The following is a 19,387-nucleotide window of genomic DNA, read 5'->3' on the forward strand; positions in this document are numbered from 1 at the left end:
GAACACATCCGTTCATCAATATCCAAGGTGACAACTATATTCTTCACTCAGTATCTTCCCCTTTGCTCTATCTATTGTACTTGAGTTTGAACTGATTATATGGTATATCTGATCTATGTGGATAGCATGCAAAGCCAAACATTTCACTGCACACTCTTTGTGCAACAATAATAAACCAAAACCAACTGTCCCCAACAATCGGCTGAGCACCCACTCACATTCAGCAGAATGGTACTGTGAAATCACAATGAATATTCAGTCACTTGGATAGACACAAAAAGCGGGAGTAACTCAGCGGGACAAGCAGCACCTCTGGAGAGGAGGAATGGGGTGACGTTTCGGGTCAACACTCTTCTTCAGACGTCACGACCTGAAACTTCACCCAACTTCTCACCAGAGATGCTGTCTGTCCCACTGAGTTACTCGAACATTTTGTGTCTATCTTTGGTGTGGAGCAGTGTCTGCAGTTCCTTCCTACACATTCAGTCACTTGGAACAGCTGGCATGTGTGATGAGAAAATACGCCTTTACCGAGTTTAAAAGAATGAGAGGTGCATTGACCATTTGTTTTAAAACTGCAGCTTGCCAGGTAGATACCAGAGATGTGTAGGAAGGAACTGCAGATGCTGGTTTAAACTGAACATAGATAGTTTCCCTTTCCCCTGACTCACAGTTTGAAGAAGGGTCTCAACCCAAAACGTTGTGGACGCAGCCCAGACCATCACACACACCAACCCCCCTTCCATTGACTCTATTTACACCCCCATGCTGCCTTGGCAAGGCCAGCAGCATAATCAAGGACAAGTTTCACCCCTGCACTTCCTCTTCCCATCAGGCAAGAGGCAAAACACACACCTCCAGATTCAGGGACAGTTTCTTCCCAGCTGTTATCGGGCAACTGAACCATCCTATCACCAAGTAGAGAGCGGTCCTGAGCTACCAGCTACCTCATTGCACACCCTCAGATTGTCTTTAATCAGACTTTACTGAACTGTGTCTTCAACTCAATGTTATTCTCTTTATCCAATATCTGTAGATTGTGGACAACTTTGCACATGACAATAAACTAGACTAAAATATGATTTTGCCTAGCAAGCTCTGATTCCGAATTACCCAGCCCAGAACTGCTCTCATTTCATTCAAATTGGCCCATCCCAACTTTTCATCATGGAATGATCTGTATTATTTTGCATAGTTCCTCTGTATATTACAATACCAGTTGTAAGAATGTTCCTCCCCCCAATTTCTGCTCTACCTAGTCTGGCTCATAGAGCCATCCAGTTGCTCAGCATTGAAACAGACCCTTCAACCCATCGAGTCTGTGTTGACCATCATCCTAACTATATGAATCCCACATGGCCACATTGATTCCACATTCCCCTGGTACATGTCCCGATGTCTCTAACATGGCGCCACTATTCCTGCCTCCACCACATCTTCTAGCAGTTAGTTCCTGATACCAACAACTCTGTGTGACAAAATGTACCCTTCAGATTCCCTTTAAATCTCCTCCGTCACCTTAAACCCTCTAGTTTTAGACACCCCTCCAATAGCAAACTGACTGATTATCTTCCCTATCTGTGCCTCTCATAATTTTATCGACCTCTATCGTGTCACTTCTCCCCCTCCTTCACGCCAGGGAAACCAGTGCTGGCCTATCCCCAGTGGAGGCCAAGTCACTGGATGGATTTAAGAGAGTTAGATAGACCTCTAGGGGCTAGTGAATCAAAGGATATGGGGAGAAGGCAGGCACGGGTTATTGATTGGGGACGATCAGCTATGATCACAATGAATGGCGGTGCAGGCTCGAAGGGCCGAATGGCCTCCTCCTGCACCTATTTTCTATGTTATCCTGCCATTTCTCTGCCAATATTTTCAACTATTATACGCTGCTGCTGTATTGTTTGATAACCTTCACCATTATCCATACACTGTTGGGATGTTAGAAGATGTTAGAAGAGTACAGTTCTGAAGGAGGGGAGGGGGGGGGGGCATAATGTGGAGATAGGTACAGTTACAATGAGTCTTGAAGGAACAGTGATATTACAATGTGAACAGACAGAGCTTTGTCAATAGACTATTCCCTCATCCTTTACCTGTGCATGTCTGCAAGGCGAGCCAGGATCCGCGCAGCGTTGCTGAAATTCCTGTTTTTCTCATAATATCTCCACAATAAATCCATATAGCGAACTCTGTTCTGATCGTGCTTTGCCATCCGAACTAAATATGGCTCCAGATATGGAGAATTGACCTGCGTAGAAACAGAGTGGTGACAAACACTGAGCATGGAGCCGCCCTCTTGCTGCCCATCCAGACCACAGTACAAAGATTAGTCCCAGCTTCCCAGAACAGCCACACAAAACTGATACGTAGCTCAATGCATTTTCCTTCCCTCTGTACCTCACTAACCGCATCCCCCCCTAGACATCATCTCAATACAAAATCCTATCTATCAAAAGTCCAATAATGTTGCATAACCAGGCTCCCTTCAATGTCCTTCATTTCAGAGAAAACAATCTCTTCTTGTAGCTGAAACATTTTGGAAATATATTAGTGTTTCTCCTCCCCACCCACTGTTGTGCCCACAATACCCTCACTTAGCTATCTCTCCCATCAGTCAGACAGCAGCAATGATCAGCAGTGGGATACACACAAAATGCTGGAGAAACTCAGCGGGACACGCAGCATCTCTGGAGAGAAGGAATGGGCGACGTTTCGGGTCGAGACCCTTCTTCGGACACCTGTTTAAGTAGTCAGAAAGGATCTTCCTTTGACAAATCCATGCTGATTATTCATGACTATACCCTTTCCTCTCCAAGTGCAGGTTAATCCTGGTGCTTAGAACTTATCCTAATAATTTCTCTACCAATGATGTTGGGCTCACCAGCCTATTAGCTGATGAATCCCTGCTGCTGCACAGATAGGGTAAACAGTCAGATGTTTTCCCCCAGGGTGGAAATGTCAAAGATGAGAGGGCATAGCTTTAAGGTGAGTAAGCCAACGTTTAAAGGAAATGTTTTACACAGAGTGATGAGTGCCTGGAGTCCTTGCCAGGGGAGATCGTGAAAACCAATATGATAGTCTGATACAACGGTGGTGGTGCAGCGTTGGAACTATTGCCGTACAGTGACAGAGACCCGGGTTCCATCTTCACTACGGGTGTTGTATGTACGGAGTTTGTACGTTCTCCCCGTAACCTGCGCGGGTTTTCTCCACGATCTTAGGTTTCCTCCCGCACTCCAAAAGACGTACAGGTTTGTAGGTTAATTGGCTTGGTATAAAATGCAAAATTGTCAATGGTATTAATGTGTGGGGATTACTGGTCAGTGTGGAGGCAGAGGGCCGAACAGCCTGTTTCCACGCTGTATCTCTCAACTAAACTAAAACTAAACATTTTTCCTATAACACTGTGACCAAAGCTGAACACAATACTCTAAATGTGGCCCCAACAACGCCTTATACAACTACAGCATGACCGCCCAACTTCTATACTTAATACTCTGACTGATAACGGCCAATGTGCTGAGAGTGATCAAAATGGTGCCTGGATTATTCAGCACCTTGGGCCTCTTCATAAGCAGCACTCATATGTAAATAACTGTGGCTGGTCACTGAGCAGAAGGCAAACTGTGTCAATGGTCTGGAGCTATCACAGATAATTTCTACAGTGCTGCAGTTCCTTACCTCCAGAAGCTTGTCTGTCAGATCCACCTGGATCAGCCAGTTGAATAGGGCAATATTGAAAAGTTCATCTGTTGAGCACTGTGCAAGTTTCAACATCTGTTCAAACTAGGGGAAAGCAAAGAAGATTAAAGCCCTTGCCCCACATGAATGCACAACACACATCCCAACCTCATACTGAGAAACTCACGGTCCTTGCCAATCCACTCCAACTTCAATTCTCCCCTCTTACCACCCATCACACTCCATTTACATCACACACTGGGCATGTGATCCAAAACGTTCTCCTCACCTGGATGGCTGCAGCCCCAACAGCACTCAAAGCTCAGCACATACCAGCAGACAATACACCTACTCAACTGGAAGCACACACTTCAGCTCCATATCAATGAACATGAGGGACATGACGCTGATCTCTTCCCACCATCTATTCCTCTGCTCCCACTGCTTTGGCCAGGAGCCTTCATCCCTAACTGTGGAGCCTTTTGTCCATCTTCAGTGTTCCCAATCCATCTGCACACCACTCCCTGGACCACCCTCTCCACATCTATTCATCGCTGACCACTGATGTAACATTGACCATCTTGGCGTTTCCACTCCTCTCTCACGTTTTAAACCTACCCTTCAGTACTTGTATCTTTGTTGTTGAGACTGAAGTTCTCTTTATCCTATCTTCCTTTTCCCCCACTGACACACTTGCTTTTATAACACTATTTTCTGTAACATGAGATTTTCTTAGTAACCTAACTATCAGTTATAGCAGATCTACCTGTATCTGAATAACGTACTCCCTTGCAAGGAAGGACCCCACAATTAATGTAGGAAGGAACTTCAGATGCTGACTTAAGCCGAAGATAGACACAAAAAGCTGGGGTAATTCAGCGGGCCAGGCAGCATCTCTGGAGAGAAAGGATGGAGTGACGTTTCGGGTCGAGACCCTTCTTCAGACTATTATTTCTTTCTCCCTCTCTCCAGAGATGCTGCCTGTCCCGCTAAATTACTCCACCCTTATGTCTACCCTCAATGCGTGTGTAAGGATCACACAATAAGACACCTGATTCACCCAAAACAGATACTCACATGCTGTGTGGCCTCCTCGTTACTCAGCATGTTGGGATCAGATGATAGAACTGGAGGTCCTGGTAGTTTGGGAACACTGGGAGACTGTGGAGCCGCTTTGCTCTGGTTTACCAATTCCTGCAGTGTGTCTGAGATACACTTGTAACAATTCACCCTGAAAAATACAAGTACAATGTAGAACAGTACAGTGCTTCGGCTCTCTGTCTGCAATGACCAGGAAGGCAATCTCCAGCCATCCCACCTGCCTTCACACCGACTGTATGTGTTGGTTTATTATTGTCACGTGTACAGAGTGAACATTTTGTTGTGTGCTATCCAGTAACACGCGAGTACAATCAGGGTATCAAGTGCAACAGGTGGTGCAAAGATAAAAGAGTACAGAATATAAAGTGTCACAGCATTACAATGGCACAGTTACAGAGAAAGTTCGGATCAAAATTGCCAGGGCTGGACTGAAGCAGGTTGGAAGATCAGAACTACCCCAAAGCTGATGGGAGGACCCATTCAGCAATAACAGCAGGGAAGAAGCTGTTGCTGAATCTGGTGGCACGTGCTTTCAAGACAGGACAGGTGAGCAGATGGAATGACCACGGTGAAAGTGGACCTTGATTACATTGGTTGTTTTCCCGAGGCAGTGTGAAGTTTGGGTGATGGACTGGACACCATCCACAACTCCCCACAATTTCTTGGATGTATTTACACACTCATGTATGCTACGATCTACCTGGATAGTACATAAGGTTTTTCATTATATCTAGGTGGAGGCGATAATGATAAACCTAAACCTATCTGTACATTTCCATCGAAGGATAGACACAAAATGCTGGAGGAACTCAGCGGAACAGGCATCTCTGGAGGGAAGGAATGGGTGACATTTTGGGTTGAGACCCTTCTTCAGACCGAGTTACTCCAGCATGTTGTGTGTATCTTCGGTGTAAACCAGCATCAGCAGTTCCTTCCTACACGTACATTTCCATCGACTGTCACCTCCTCAAAAATCTCCGTTTGTATGACATGATGCCATGCTTTACAAAAATGTGAATAAACTGATGTAAGACAATTTTCTGATGTGTTTTTGCTGCCCTTCTTAAACAAAGGAAAAACACTGGTTTGTCCACTCAGACATTGAGCCATGGAGCTACACAGCAAAAAACAGGATCTTCGGCCAACTCGTTCACGCAGACCAGGATGATAATCCAGCTTTTCCCATTTGCCTACCCTGGTCCATACCCCTCCAAACCTTTCTATCCATCTACCTGTCCAAATGTCTTTGAAAAATGTGAGTCTTTGGCTCAAGAGACATCGATGAGCAGGCTGAGACATGGAGGCTATCAACAGCAGATAGGATAATAATCAGCTCCGTGAGTGTTATTTAATTATTGATTTGGCTGCAGTGGTAATGGCAGGCAAGTTGTTGAAGTGTGTCTCCTGCAAGATGTGGGAAGTCAAGGAAACTGCTGGTGCCTCTGACCACTACACCTGCGGGAATTGTTTCCAGGTGCAGCTCCTGCAGGACCGCGTTAGGGAACTGGAGCAGCAGCTGGATGACCTCAGGACCATCCAGGAAAATTAAAGCGTCTTGGACAGGACCAACAGTGAGGTTGTCATATTGAAGGTACAGGAAGAGAGGAGGTGGGTGACCACGAGGAAGGGAATTAAACGTGGAGTGCAGGAGACCCCAGTGGGGGGGACCTCTTAAACAGGTACACCTTCTTGGGAGCTGCCAGGGCAGACGACACTTAAAGGTTGAGTAGCAAGCAGGGCTGTGACACCAACCTTGGCATTGAGGCTCAACAGGGAAGAGCGACATCAGGCAGAGCCATAGTGGTGTGCGACTCGATAGTTAGGCATGCACAGTCAAGACTCCAAGATGATGTGCTGCCTCCCTGGTGCCAGTGTGTAGTGTCGGAGCAGCTGCACGGTATCCTCAAGAGTGAAGGAGAGCAGCCAGAAGTAATTCTGCATGTTGGCACCAACAATATAGGTAGGAAGATAAAGGAGGTTCAGTAACATGAGTTTTGGGAATTGGGTAAAAGGCTGAAAAGCAGGACCTCCGGGATAGTTAACTCTGGATTGCTTCCAGTACCTCGTGCTAGTGAGGGCAAGAATAGAAAGATAGGGGAGCTGAATGTGTGGCTGAGAGTTGGTTCGGGGGGGGGGGCAGTGATTCCGATTTTTGGGCCATTGGGATCTCTTCTGGGGCAGGGGTGACTTGTATAAACTGGAGGAGGACCAATATCCTGGCAGGCAGGTTCGCTAGTACTACATGGGTGGATTTAAACTAGATTGGCAATGGGGATGGGATCTTATAGGCAGATGAGAGTTTAGAAGTTGGTGTGGAGGATGTTGATGAAAAGTATTGAGGACAGAATAGGCAGGAGAAGGGCAGGGAGCGAGGAAGGAATGTTGGTTTAAATTGCATGTATATTAATGCAAGCGGGCTGAGCACAGCCGTAAGGCAGATGAACTTAGGGCATGGATAGGCCCGGGCGATTGGGACGTTGTGGCCATTACGGAAACCCAGTTAAGAGAGGGGCATGACTGGCAGCTCAATGTTCCAGGGTATAGGTGTTTCAGAAGAGACAGAGGTGAGGGTAAAAGAGGAAGTATGGCTGTGTTAATGGATATGGAGGATGTTTCAGCGGTGGTCAACGGTGACATTACTGACGGTTTGTCTAGTGAGGCTATATGGGTGGAGCTGAGGAACAAGAAAGGGATGATCACCTTGTTGGGGGTGTACTATAGACCCCCAAATAGTCCATGGGAATGAGAAGAGCAAATATGCCAGGAGTTTGCAGGCAGCTGCAGGTCAAATAAAGTTGCCGTTGTGGGGATTTTAATTTTCCCAACATTGACTGGGAATGTCAAAGTGTGAAATGTTTAGATGAGATGGAATTTGTCAAATGCATTTAGGAAAGTTTCCTCCAGCAATATGTTGAGGGCCCCACACAGGAGAGGTTGATCTAGTCTTGGGAAATTGAGAGGGACAAGTGGATGAAATGTTCGTGAATAAGCAGTTTGGAACCAGTGACCCCTACTTTTCTATGATATTTAAGACAGTTATGGATAGGGATAGAGAAGGCCCACGTGTTAAAATGCCAAATTGGGGCGAGGGCAACTTTGAGGGTATGAGACAGGAACTCACCCAAGTTGATTGCAGTAGGTTGTTCCTTGGGAAAGGAATGTCAAGAAAGTGGGATGTTTTTAATATTGTTTAAAAGTTCAGGACATGCACGTTCTGAATCCAGAACAAGGGGTCACAGTTTAAGGATAAGGGGGAAATCCTTTAGGACCGAGATGAGAAAAACATTTTTCACACAGAGAGTGGTGAATCTCTGGAATTCTCTGCCACATAAGCTAGTTGAGGCCAGTTCATTGGCTATATTTAAGAGGGAGTTAGATGTGGCCCTTGTGGCTAAAGGGATCAGGGGGTATGGAGAGAAGGCAGGTACAGGATACTGAGTTGGATGATCAGCCATGATCATATTGAATGGCGGTGCAGGCTCGAAGGGCCGAATGGCCTACTCCTGCACCTATTTTCTATGTTTCTATGTTCCTGTTTGAATGAAGGGCAAGGCAGGCACACGTAGGAAGCATCGATGACAAGAAAAATTGAGGCTTTGGTCAAGAAGTTGAAGGAGGCAGGGGACAGGTATAGGCAGCTAGGATTAAGTGTATCGCTGAAGGAGTGTCGGGAACTAAGGAGTAAGCTAAAAAAGGAAAGCAGAAGGGCAAAAGGGGGATGGGGATAGCATTAAGGATAATCACAAGAGGATTTTTAAGCACATAAAGGGAAAAACGGTAAACAGAGAGAGAGTGGGACCCCTCAGGAATCAAAGCAGTCAATTCTGTGTGGAGCCACAGAAGATGGGCAAGGTCTTCAACAAGTATTTCTCCTGAGTTTTTACTATGGAGAGAGACAAGGGGACAGGGGAATCAAAGTAGTCACTGGAAGTGTCTTGAGTGCAGTCAGTATTAGTCGCAGACGTGCTGAAGAACCTGACATGTATGAAGATAGACAAATCTCCTGGGCCTGATCAGATATATCCAAGGTCACTGTGGGAAACTAGAGAGGAAATTGCAGGAGTTCCTCTCGTGATTTATGAGTTGACGTTAAATACAGTCGAGATGCTGGAAAACTGGAGGGAGGAAAATCTTGTGTCTCTATTCAAGGGCTGCAGGGAAAAGGCTGGGAACTACAGGCCAGTGAGCTTAACATCTGTAGTCGGAAAGTTACTGGAGAGTATTCTGCAGGATAGGATATACATGCACTTAGATGGACAAGTGCTGATTAGGGATAGTCACCATGGTTTATACCTGGGAGGTCATGTCTTATGTATCTGGTTGAGTTTTTGAGGATGTGACAAAAAGGCAGCGCTGTAGTTGTTGTATATATGGATTTTACCTCTACCTTTAATACCGAGTAAAGAAAACTAAAGTGTCTCGGCCAACGCTCTACCAATCTCTCCCTTACTTCCCTCAAGATTCTAGGATAGATTCCATCGGGCCCTCGGGACTTACCCACCTTTAAGCTTTTCAAGTTAACAAGCACCTACTTACTAATATCAACATGCCTCAAAATATCAATATACCCCTCCTCCATTTCACTCACCTTTGTTGTTTATATGCTCCCTCTTCCTTTATATTCTTTAAGGGCCCTACTTATTTATTTATTTGTTATTGTTTATTTATTTTTATTTTTTTAAACAGGGACAGTGCATATTAATAAACATTTACATGTAAATATGCAAGATTATAGCCAGTAGCTAATTTTCATCTTTTCATCTTCGTAGGTAAGCAATATTCCTTACACATGCTTCCTTTTTCCACCAAACTGACCTGATTTGTCATCCACAATTCCTGAACCTTGCCATTCTTATCTTTCAGGAATATGCTGGTCCTGAACACTCACCAGCTTGATTCAAAACAAATTCCACATGTAGCCTCAAACAGCCAACTCCAATCTACTGTGCATAGGTGCTGGTTCATAGCCTTCCTCCAATTTACCACATTAAAACAAGGATCGTCATTTTCCCAAAACATGGAATGATGGTCACTGTCATCAAAATGCTCCCCACTGCTCATCTAGCCAGATGCATTCCCCAATACCAGGTATCTACAGCCCTTCTCTCATTATACTATCGACATGCTGGGTCACACCCTCCTGGAAGCACATAACAAATGCTGCCCCATCTAGACCCACTGCACAAAAAGAGCCCCAGTCAATATTGGGGAAGTTAAAATCACTGCAACAATGCTGCTTGTACAAGTTTCCATAACCTGCTGACATATGTTCCTCTATCTGCTCCTTGGATTTGGGAGTCCTGTGATCATAGTGATTGCTTATTCCTTTCTTATTCCTGAGTTCCACACATATGGCCTCACTGAATGAGCCCTCCAAAATGTTGTCTCTTGGTGCAGCCATGATATTCTGTCTAATCACTGATACAGCACCCCCACCCTTTTTAAATCCCTCTATCATGTCCGAGATCTATACCCTGGAACGATGAGCTGCCAGTCCAGTCTTTCTCTCAGCCCAATCTCTGTAGGCATATTCCAAGGCTGGAGTATGTAGTTTCATCAGCCTAGTCTGTAACACTCCCTGTATCAACTTGCACCATCAATCCCACCCTGTTCACCTCACCGTAATGCCTCTTGTATCCATAAGACTTTTATGACCTAACCTCTGCCTTCACAACCATTTCTCCAGCTGACCTACTTCCCATCCCCAGCATATGAGTTGAAACAGGGAGAGTAAGGGCTTCATAGCCTGGGCAGGGCAAGGGGCCAGGTTCCTGATCAGGCATGTCCTCACCAGCTTGGTGGTTAAATATTTACAGATCTCCGCTATGAAGCAGTTGCACAAACCTCTCCTGGAAGGCTTGCTGTCCCACGGGATCTTCATCAGGCTCTCCATTCTTGTAATAATGAAGCCCCAGTCCCTGTGGATCTTTCTTTTCAGCCGCACTCAGGCTCAGTTCAGCCACAGCTTCGTAATAACGTACTGGAAAGACAGACCAAACAGAATTAATTGCAAATGTTGTGACACTTGTGGGCTTCGGTCAAGGGTCCACCTCCCCATGGCTCTCACCTTGTCTAAACTGTGCGCACACATTGGAAAGGTCAACCTGGTGTCCAATCTCTTGATATAGTCGCAAAGACTCTCTCAAGGCCTTCTCTTTCTCCACTTTATTCTGAATCTGCCGTGCACTCTGTAGCAGCTCATTTGCCTGGTGTTAATTAACAAAAAAGTATTGGACAAATTAGTAGGATTACAGAATGATAAATTCCTCAGTATTTAATGACTTGCTTGCCATATTTTTGAAAAGTGGAAGATGACAACCAGAGCATTTGATAACATTCTCTATATTCCATAACTGTTCCACAAATTGGAAGGTCATAGAAGTAATCTCAACACTTATGAAAGGGGCACAGGGAAAACATGGAACCACAGACCAATTAGATTGTCATTAAAATTGAGAAGATTCTCACATTTATTGAAACAATTATAAGATTGTACAGAACCTTGGATTTCTGAAAAGGAAATCAGCAAATATGTTGTAATTTTAAGCAGAAATGATCGGTGTCGAAGGGGTCAGGGCTAAAAATGGGGTACATTTGGACTTCGATACAAGGCCACACAGATTTTATTTCATAATTAGAACATACAGCATCACAGTTAATAAACTGGCAAGGAGCGAGGATTAGTTAACAGACACAGAAATGTAGTGCCGGATAAGTGAGCAGGTCAGGAAAATGAAGACTATGATTCGGTTCAGCCTGAAGAGTCCTGCCCGAGCCGTTATCGGTCCATTACGCTGCAAAGACCGCCAGCAATTTGTTTATTGCTCGAGATTTCAGCAGATGCAGTTTTTGTGTCTTAATTAACAGACAGAAAATGGAGTAGGCAGACACTGGGCACAGTGAGTAGGGTAGCCGTGACCAATGCATGCCACAGTGCTGGGGCACCAGCTGCAAACAATCCACTTCCATGATTTGGACGACCAGATTAGGGTTGCTAATGGTTCACATCTTGATGGTTATGCAGGTTGTGAGGATTGTGAAGTACTTTCAGGAGTTACAAGGAAATACAGAAAGGTAAAGTGAAGGATGAGACCAAAAGGGTAACACAGGGTAAAAACATAGTCACAGAGTGATACAGTGTGGAAACAGGCCCTTCGGCCCAACTCGCCCACACCGGCCAACAATGTCCCAGCTACACTAGTCCCACCTGCCTGCGCTTGCTCCATATCCCTCCAAACCTGTCCTATCCATGTACCTGTCTAGCTGTTTCTTAAACAATGGGATAGTCCCAGCCTCAACTACCTCCTCTGGCAGCTGGTTCCATACATCCACCACCCTTTATGTGAAAAAGTCACCCCTCAGATTCCTATTAAATCTTTTCCCTTTCACCTTGAACCTATGTCCTCTGGTCCTCGATTCCCCTACTCTGGGCAAAAGACTGTGCATCTACCTGATCTATTCCTCTCATGATTTTGTACACCTCTATAAGATCTCCCCTCATCCTCCTGCGCTCCATGGAATAGAGACCCAGCCAACATGACCTCACCCTATAGCTCACACCCTCTAGCCCTGGCAACATCCTCGTAAATCTTCTCTGTACCCTTTCAAGCTTGACAATATCTTTCCTATAACATGGTGGCCAGAACTGAACACAATATTCTAAATGCGGTTTCACCAATGTCTTGTACAACTGCAACATGACCTCCCAACTTCTATACTCAATACTCTGACTGATGAATGCTAAAATGCCAAAAGCCTTTTTGAGTCAAAAACATCAAATTCCTGGGTGTGCAAGATCTTTCCTGGACCCAGCACACTGATGTAATTATAAAGGAAGCACATCAGTGCCTCTACCTGCTGAGAAGATTACAGAGATTCGGTATGTCAAAGAGGATTCTTTTGAACTTCTACAGGTGCACAGTAGAGAGCATACTGACTGGTTGCATCATGGCCTGGTTCGGCAACTTGAACGTCCAGGAGTGGAAAATAATGCAACATTTCCATCACTGGCTCTGACCTCCCCACCATCAAAGAGATTTATCGGAATCGCTGTGTCAAAAATGCAGCCAACATCATCAAAGACCCACACCATCGTGGCCTCACGCTCATTTCACCATTGCCATCGGGAAGAAGGTACAGGAGCCTGAAAACTGTAACGTCCAGGTTCAGGAACAGCTTCTTCCCTTCAGCCATCAGGCTATTAAACACGACAACAAATAAGCTCTGACCTACAAAAAAGAGACAGGGAGACAGGCAGACAGACTATCTATCTAACTATCTATCTATCCTGATCTATCTATCTATCCTTATCTATCCATCTATCCTTATCTATCAATTTATCCTTATCTATCCATCTATCTATCTTTAACTAAAACTCTCATCTTGTCCTCTTCCAGTTTGCGTTGTTTTTACATTTGCGCAAAAACGGTACCGGATGGCGCTACGACTTTTCGCCACCTTACTTGCCATTTTCCTGTGCTGCAAGTGCACCAAGTTTTGTTCCGACCGGTGAAATATTACAAAAGTTATTGGTCTTCTCTCCTGTAATTCGCCGGGATGGCGACTCCTCTTCCGGCACCCGCTGTCAATCACCAGCGGCGAGAATAAAGCTGAAGGAGCGGAGTGAGGACGGGGGGCTGTGCCCCGCTGCCGGACGGGGGTCTGTGTCCACGGGCGGCGGAGACCACTACCACCACGAGCCGGGAGCCGTTGAGTGCGGCCAGGTCCGGGAGCGTTGAGTGAGGCTGGAGCCGGGGCTGGGAGCCGTTGAGTGCGGCCAGGGCCGGGAGCCATTGAGTGCGGCCGGGGCCGGGAGCCGCTGAGTGCGGCCAGGGCCGGGACCGAGTGTCGCTCTGTGCGGCAGGAGCCGGGGACGGGGCCACTGAGTGAGGTCGGGGCTGGGAGCCGTTGAGTGAGTGCGGAGCCGGGACTGGGGGGGGAGCCGCTGAGTGCGACCGGAGCCGGGGCCGGGAGCCGCTGAGCCCACACACACCCTCCCACACCCCCCCTACCCCCCCCACACCCTACCCCCCCTCCCACACCCCCCCTACCCCCACATGCCTCCCGCCCACACACCCACACTCCTCCCCACACACACTACCCTACCCCCACATCCCCCTCCCCACAAACCAGACATACGACAATAAAACACTCTTGACCACCGTATCTACCTGCGACTCGACCTTCAAGGAACCATGCACCTGTACTCCCAGATCCTCTGCTCTACAACACTACCCAGAGGCTTACCATTTACTGTGTAGGTTCTGCCCTTGTTCCACGTCGCAAAATGCAACACCTCACAATTCTCTGTGTTAAACTTCATCAACCATTCCTCCGCCCATCTAGCCAATCGATTCAGATCCTGCAGCAATCGTTCCCAACCATCTTCACTATCTGCAAAACCACTCACTTTTGTATCATCTGCTTTTGCAGAAAAAGTGAAATTGCTGAATATCTTTTGACTGTTAAGACATTGAAAGATGCTAATGTTCTTTAGGATATGGATATCTTTGTTTAAATATAAATGTTGTATAATTTCATGTACATGAAGCAATTAGGAAGCAAAAATGATTGGTAGGAAGACTTGAGCACAACATAAGAAACATCTTGTTCCAATTATACAGACCTGGCGAGATCACAATTCAGGTCTCGCAAGCGAAGGAAGGATATATTTGAAAGAGACAGGTACAGCTGTAGGTTCATCAAATTGATTTGGGGAGGATGGGGAGGTGGTAGAGGTTAGGTTTTTGAAGAATTTGTGCAGACTGGGTCTTAATTCACCTGAGTCTAGAAAAACGAGATGCCATTGAAATACACTACATTCTTTCAGATCTTGAAAGGGCAAATACAGGGCTGATGTTAATCCAGGCTGGGTGCCCAGGAGGAGAGGCCACTCACTGTCTCAAGTCTAGAAGCTAGGTATTCAGCAGTGAGTTATTCATTGTTATTAACATTTGGGCTGAGGCCATGGAGTCTGTTAATAGTTCTGCTGATTGTGGACAGGGTCTTTTAATGGTCTGGCTGAGAGTGGGGGGGGAATCGGCCAATGGTTGTTTTGATGAGGAGAGGGATTCTGGTATGGGTTGGCTACAGGCCCACATGGGCGTTTTCATGCTGTATCTCCCTACGACTCTGTTAATGGATGGATTGAGTGTGGGTAAGGGTCAGACAACATGTCACTGTGCCTCCAGTTTCTTCAATTCAAGCATGTCATGGTGTCATCTGTAATATTCTGCAGTTGAACGAGGCGTTCTTGGAGAGCACAGATCTAGCTTTTGGGAAATGATAAATGAACTGAACCAACATGTACAGCGACTTTCCTCTGACACTGGATCTTCCCAGCACCATGATCATCACCCTGACCCACGACCCTGACTCTCTTCCATGCATGTCCCGTTACCCCGAGCCCACCACGTACCTTGGAGCAAAGAGCATCGTCGTTGCTGTACAGCATGGGGCAGGTTTCTCTCAGGTGTTTACTGATGGCGTCGACTGAAGCATTGTCTCCTATGTATCTATTTATAAGTGAGGTAATGAGTGCCCCACACAACTCCTTCCCCCGGATCACCAAGTCCCGAAAAGGAGTTGATTTCAACTGCTCCTGGAGCTCCTGCACAAAGGAAGAACAAAGGGTCAATGGGGACCATCTCTCCAGGCACAGAAACGCTACAGCACTTTGAAATTGTGCCTCGCCAGCTGTGGAACCAGAATTCAGTTGCTGAACCTCAAAGTTTAGTTTGGATTGGTTCAGACATACAGCATGGAAACAGGCCATTCGGCCCAACAAGTGCATGCTGACCATCAATCACCCATTCACACTCGTTCTATGCTATCCCACTTTCGTATATCAACATTGGGAACATTTTACAGAGGCCAATTAACCGACAAACTTGGAGGTCTTGGGGTGTGGGAGTAAACCGGAACATCCGTCACAGGGAGTACATGCAAACTCCACACAGACAGCATCCGTAGTCAGGATCGAACCCAGGTCTTTGGTGCTGTGAGGTGCAGCTCTACTGCTGCTCCCCAAAGACTCTGCAAGGTTCATAAGTTCATGTCATAGGAGCAGAACTAGGCTCATCGTCTACTCCGCTATTCAATCATGGCTGATCTATATTTCCCTCTCAACACCATTTTCCTGTCTTCTCCCTGTAACGTTTGCCACCCACACCAATAAACAACCTGCCAATCTCCACTTGCATAATACTCATTGACAGCCTCTGCAGCAGTCTGTGGCAATGAATCCCACAGATTCACCACCCGCTGGCAAGAGAAATTCCTCCTCATCTCCTTTTTAAAGGTACATCCTTTTATTCTGAGGCTGTGTACTCTGGTCCTAGACTCTCCCACTCGTGGAAACATCCTCTCCACATCCACTCTATCCAGGCCTTTCACTATTCAGTAAGTTTCAATGATGTCCCCCCGTAAACTCCAGTGAGGCCCAGAGCCATCAAACACTCCTCATACGTTAACCCAATCATCCCCAGGATCATTCTTGCAAACCTCTGCTTGGCCCTCTCCAACACCAGCACATCCCACCTCAGATACGAGACCCAAAACTGCTCACAATACTCCAAATGCAGCCTGGCAAGCTCCTTAAAGCCTCAGTATTACATCCCTGCTTTTATATTCTAGTCCTCTTGAATGAATGTGAGTATTGCACTGACTCAACCTGCAAATTAACCTCTTGCAAACCCTGCACCAGCACTCCCAAGTCCCTTAGCACCTTCCATTTCTATATCTTGTTCCCATTTACAAGATAGTCTACACCTCCATTTCTACGACCAAAGTGTATAACCACACAATTCGCTCCACTGTATTCCATCTGCCCCTTCTTTACCCACTCGGCAAACATGTCCAAGTCCTTCTGCAGATTCCCTGCTTCCTCTAATCTACCTGTCCCTCCACCTATCTTTGTATCGTTCGTAAACTTACTCACAAAGCCATCAATCCCATTTATCCAAATCATTAATATACAATGTGAAAAGTAGCGGCTCCAGCACCGACTCCTGCGGAACTCTGATAGTCACTGGCAGCCAACCAGAAACAGCCACTCTTTGCCTTCGGCCATCGAGCCAACCTGCTATCCATGCTAGTATCTGCCCTTTGACACCATGGGCTCTCATCTTCTTTAGCAGCCTCACGTGCTGCACCTTTATCAAAGGCTTTCTGAAAATCCAAATCAACAACATCCAGCTACTCTCCTTTGTCTATCCTGCTATTTACTTCCTCAAAGAATTCCAACTGATTTGTCAGGCAAGATCTCCCCTTCACAAAACAATGCTGACTTCAGTCTATTTTATCATCTGCTTCTAAGCACTCGGAACCCTCATTCTTAACAATGTAGCAATGTTACAAAATTTTGAGATTTTAAAAATCAAGTCTGTAATTTATCCCATCAGATAAAGCATAAAAATAAGTTTAATTTGACACCTAATTCACTTTCATATCTCAAGTATTTAAAAAGTTATGGCCATTTTCATACTCGGAAATGAGCATCTTGTTCCCTATTGATTTTCTATGGACATAACAAAAAAGTTGTGATCGTGAACAGTCAAAAGCCCATAACTTTCTTAAAAATTAAGAGAACTGAATGAAATTTTCAGTTATCATAGATTGAAGCATTCTGAAACAAATATAAAATAATCTTACTTGGATGACCTGAAATTAAAGCATATAATTAGTTAGTTACCTAATTGTAGCTAATTTCAGACTTCAATTACTAGATCTAAACATCTATCCATTTCTTAATAAATGATTAACATTTTTAAATAGCCTAAATGTCCAAATAATATTCACAAATAATTCACAATAAAACATGATTTTTAAATCTCATTTACATTAATTTATAGGCCAAATGGAAGGAATTCAGTGTTTAATTGCTGTAAATAAATGCCCATTTAAATCAGCTTTCCAGTGGGTCTCTGTGGAACGCGCTGGTTTAGAACGTTCACATTGCGGTAGATTTGTGCCCCAAATGCCCAGAAAAATACTGCGCGATATAATGGGCCCAAAATGAGCTACTCGCAATATTAAACTTTGTATAAAGGGATCTTTAGAAGCCCTTTTTAATGTAAAAATATACAACATACCTTCTGCTATTTGCTTTATGAGACCCTGCGGTTGCTGGCGGTCGCGGGTTTAGAGATTGATTTTTAAACTACTATAACTATTATTCAAGGCCTTTAAACCTAATAATAGCTTTTGCGACGGGGTCTTTCAGCGATTTTTCGTTAATAATTAACTAGGCTGAACATCTTCGATTTGAACAGCCTAGAGAAAATCGCGTTTTAAACCCGCCCCCTCTAAACGGCGCCAAAATCGCGCACACACGCAGCGGCAGATTTTCAAAGATGCTTCAGGTAGGCTTTGCAACATACCTAAACAATGCACCCTAAAATCTTTCCAACCACTAAAGTCAGGCTAACTAGCCTAGTTTCCCCTCTTTTGCCTCGCTCCCTTCTTTAAGGGCAGCACGGTGGCGCAGCGGTAGAGTTGCTGCCTTACAGCACCAGAGACCCAGGTTACATCCTGACCACGGGTGCTGTCTGTATGGAGCTTGTACGTTCTCCCGGTGACCGGTGTGGGTTTTCTCCGGGTGCTCCGGTTTCCTCCCACACTCCAAAGACGTGCAAGTTTGTAGACTAATTGGCTTAATAAAATTGTAAATTGTCCGTAGTGTGTAGGATAGTGTTCGTGTGTGGGGATCAGTGGTCGCTGCGCACACGGTAGGCCGAAGAGCCTGCTTACAAACTACTTCTTTAAAGTAAACAGTGGAGTAACATATACAATTTTACGTGTAATAAGGAACTGCAGATGCTGGTTTAAACCCTTCTTCCGTGTCTCCACCCGAAATGTCACCCATTCCTTCTCTCCAGAGACGCTGCCTGTCTCGCTGAGTTGCTCCAGCTTTTGGTGTCTATTATATGCAATTTTACTGTCCTCTGAATCTCCTGAATCTAGTGACTCTTGAAAGATCTCCACTAATGCCTCCACAACCTCTAAAGCTACCCCTTTCAGAACCCTGGGGTGAAAGTGACTAATCCAGCTTCAGACCTTTCTGCTTCCCAAGCACCTTCTCCTCAATAATAGCAACTCCACTAATATCTGCTCCCCAACCATCGTGAATTTCAGGCATGTTTGTGTTTTCTGCTGTGAATACTGACACAAATAACTTATTCATTTAATCTGCCATTTCTTTATTCTCCATTACTACTGTATAGCATAATCTTCCTGTGCTCCAATGTCCACTCTTGTCTCTCTGATAAGGTCAAGGAGATGTACAGTGGCTTGCAAAAGTTTTCATACCCCTTGAACTTTTCCACATTTTGTCACGTTACAGCCACAAACGTAAATGTATTTTATTGGGATTTTATGTGATAGACCAACACAAAGTGGTGCATAATTGTGAAGTGGAAGGAAAATGATACATGGTTTTCAAATTTTTTTACAAATAAAAAACTGAAAAGTGTGGCGTGCAAAAGTATTCAGCCCCCTTTACTCTGATACCCCTAAATAAAATCCATTGCAACCAATTGCCTTCAGAAGTCACCTAATTAGTAAATAGAGTCCACTTGTGTGTAATCTAATCTCAGTATAAATA

The 19,387-nt window shown here is 45.3% G+C and overlaps 1 protein-coding gene across 1 annotated transcript in view; it reads right to left on the bottom strand.

Annotated features, from left to right (window-relative positions):
* nup155 (nucleoporin 155) overlaps positions 1-19,387 on the bottom strand; it is a 129,159-nt gene that overhangs the window by 15,626 nt on the left and 94,146 nt on the right. Inside the window, exons 23-28 of the mRNA XM_033018766.1 lie at positions 15,203-15,394; positions 10,853-10,991; positions 10,630-10,765; positions 4,762-4,915; positions 3,685-3,789; positions 2,097-2,251 (exon numbers count right to left, since the gene is read on the bottom strand). Of these exons, the coding sequence (XP_032874657.1) occupies positions 2,097-2,251; positions 3,685-3,789; positions 4,762-4,915; positions 10,630-10,765; positions 10,853-10,991; positions 15,203-15,394 (881 nt within the window). The remainder of the gene's footprint in view (positions 1-2,096; positions 2,252-3,684; positions 3,790-4,761; positions 4,916-10,629; positions 10,766-10,852; positions 10,992-15,202; positions 15,395-19,387) is intronic.

The sequence above is a fragment of the Amblyraja radiata genome, chromosome 3, assembly GCF_010909765.2.
Source record: "Amblyraja radiata isolate CabotCenter1 chromosome 3, sAmbRad1.1.pri, whole genome shotgun sequence".
NCBI lineage: Eukaryota > Metazoa > Chordata > Chondrichthyes > Rajiformes > Rajidae > Amblyraja > Amblyraja radiata.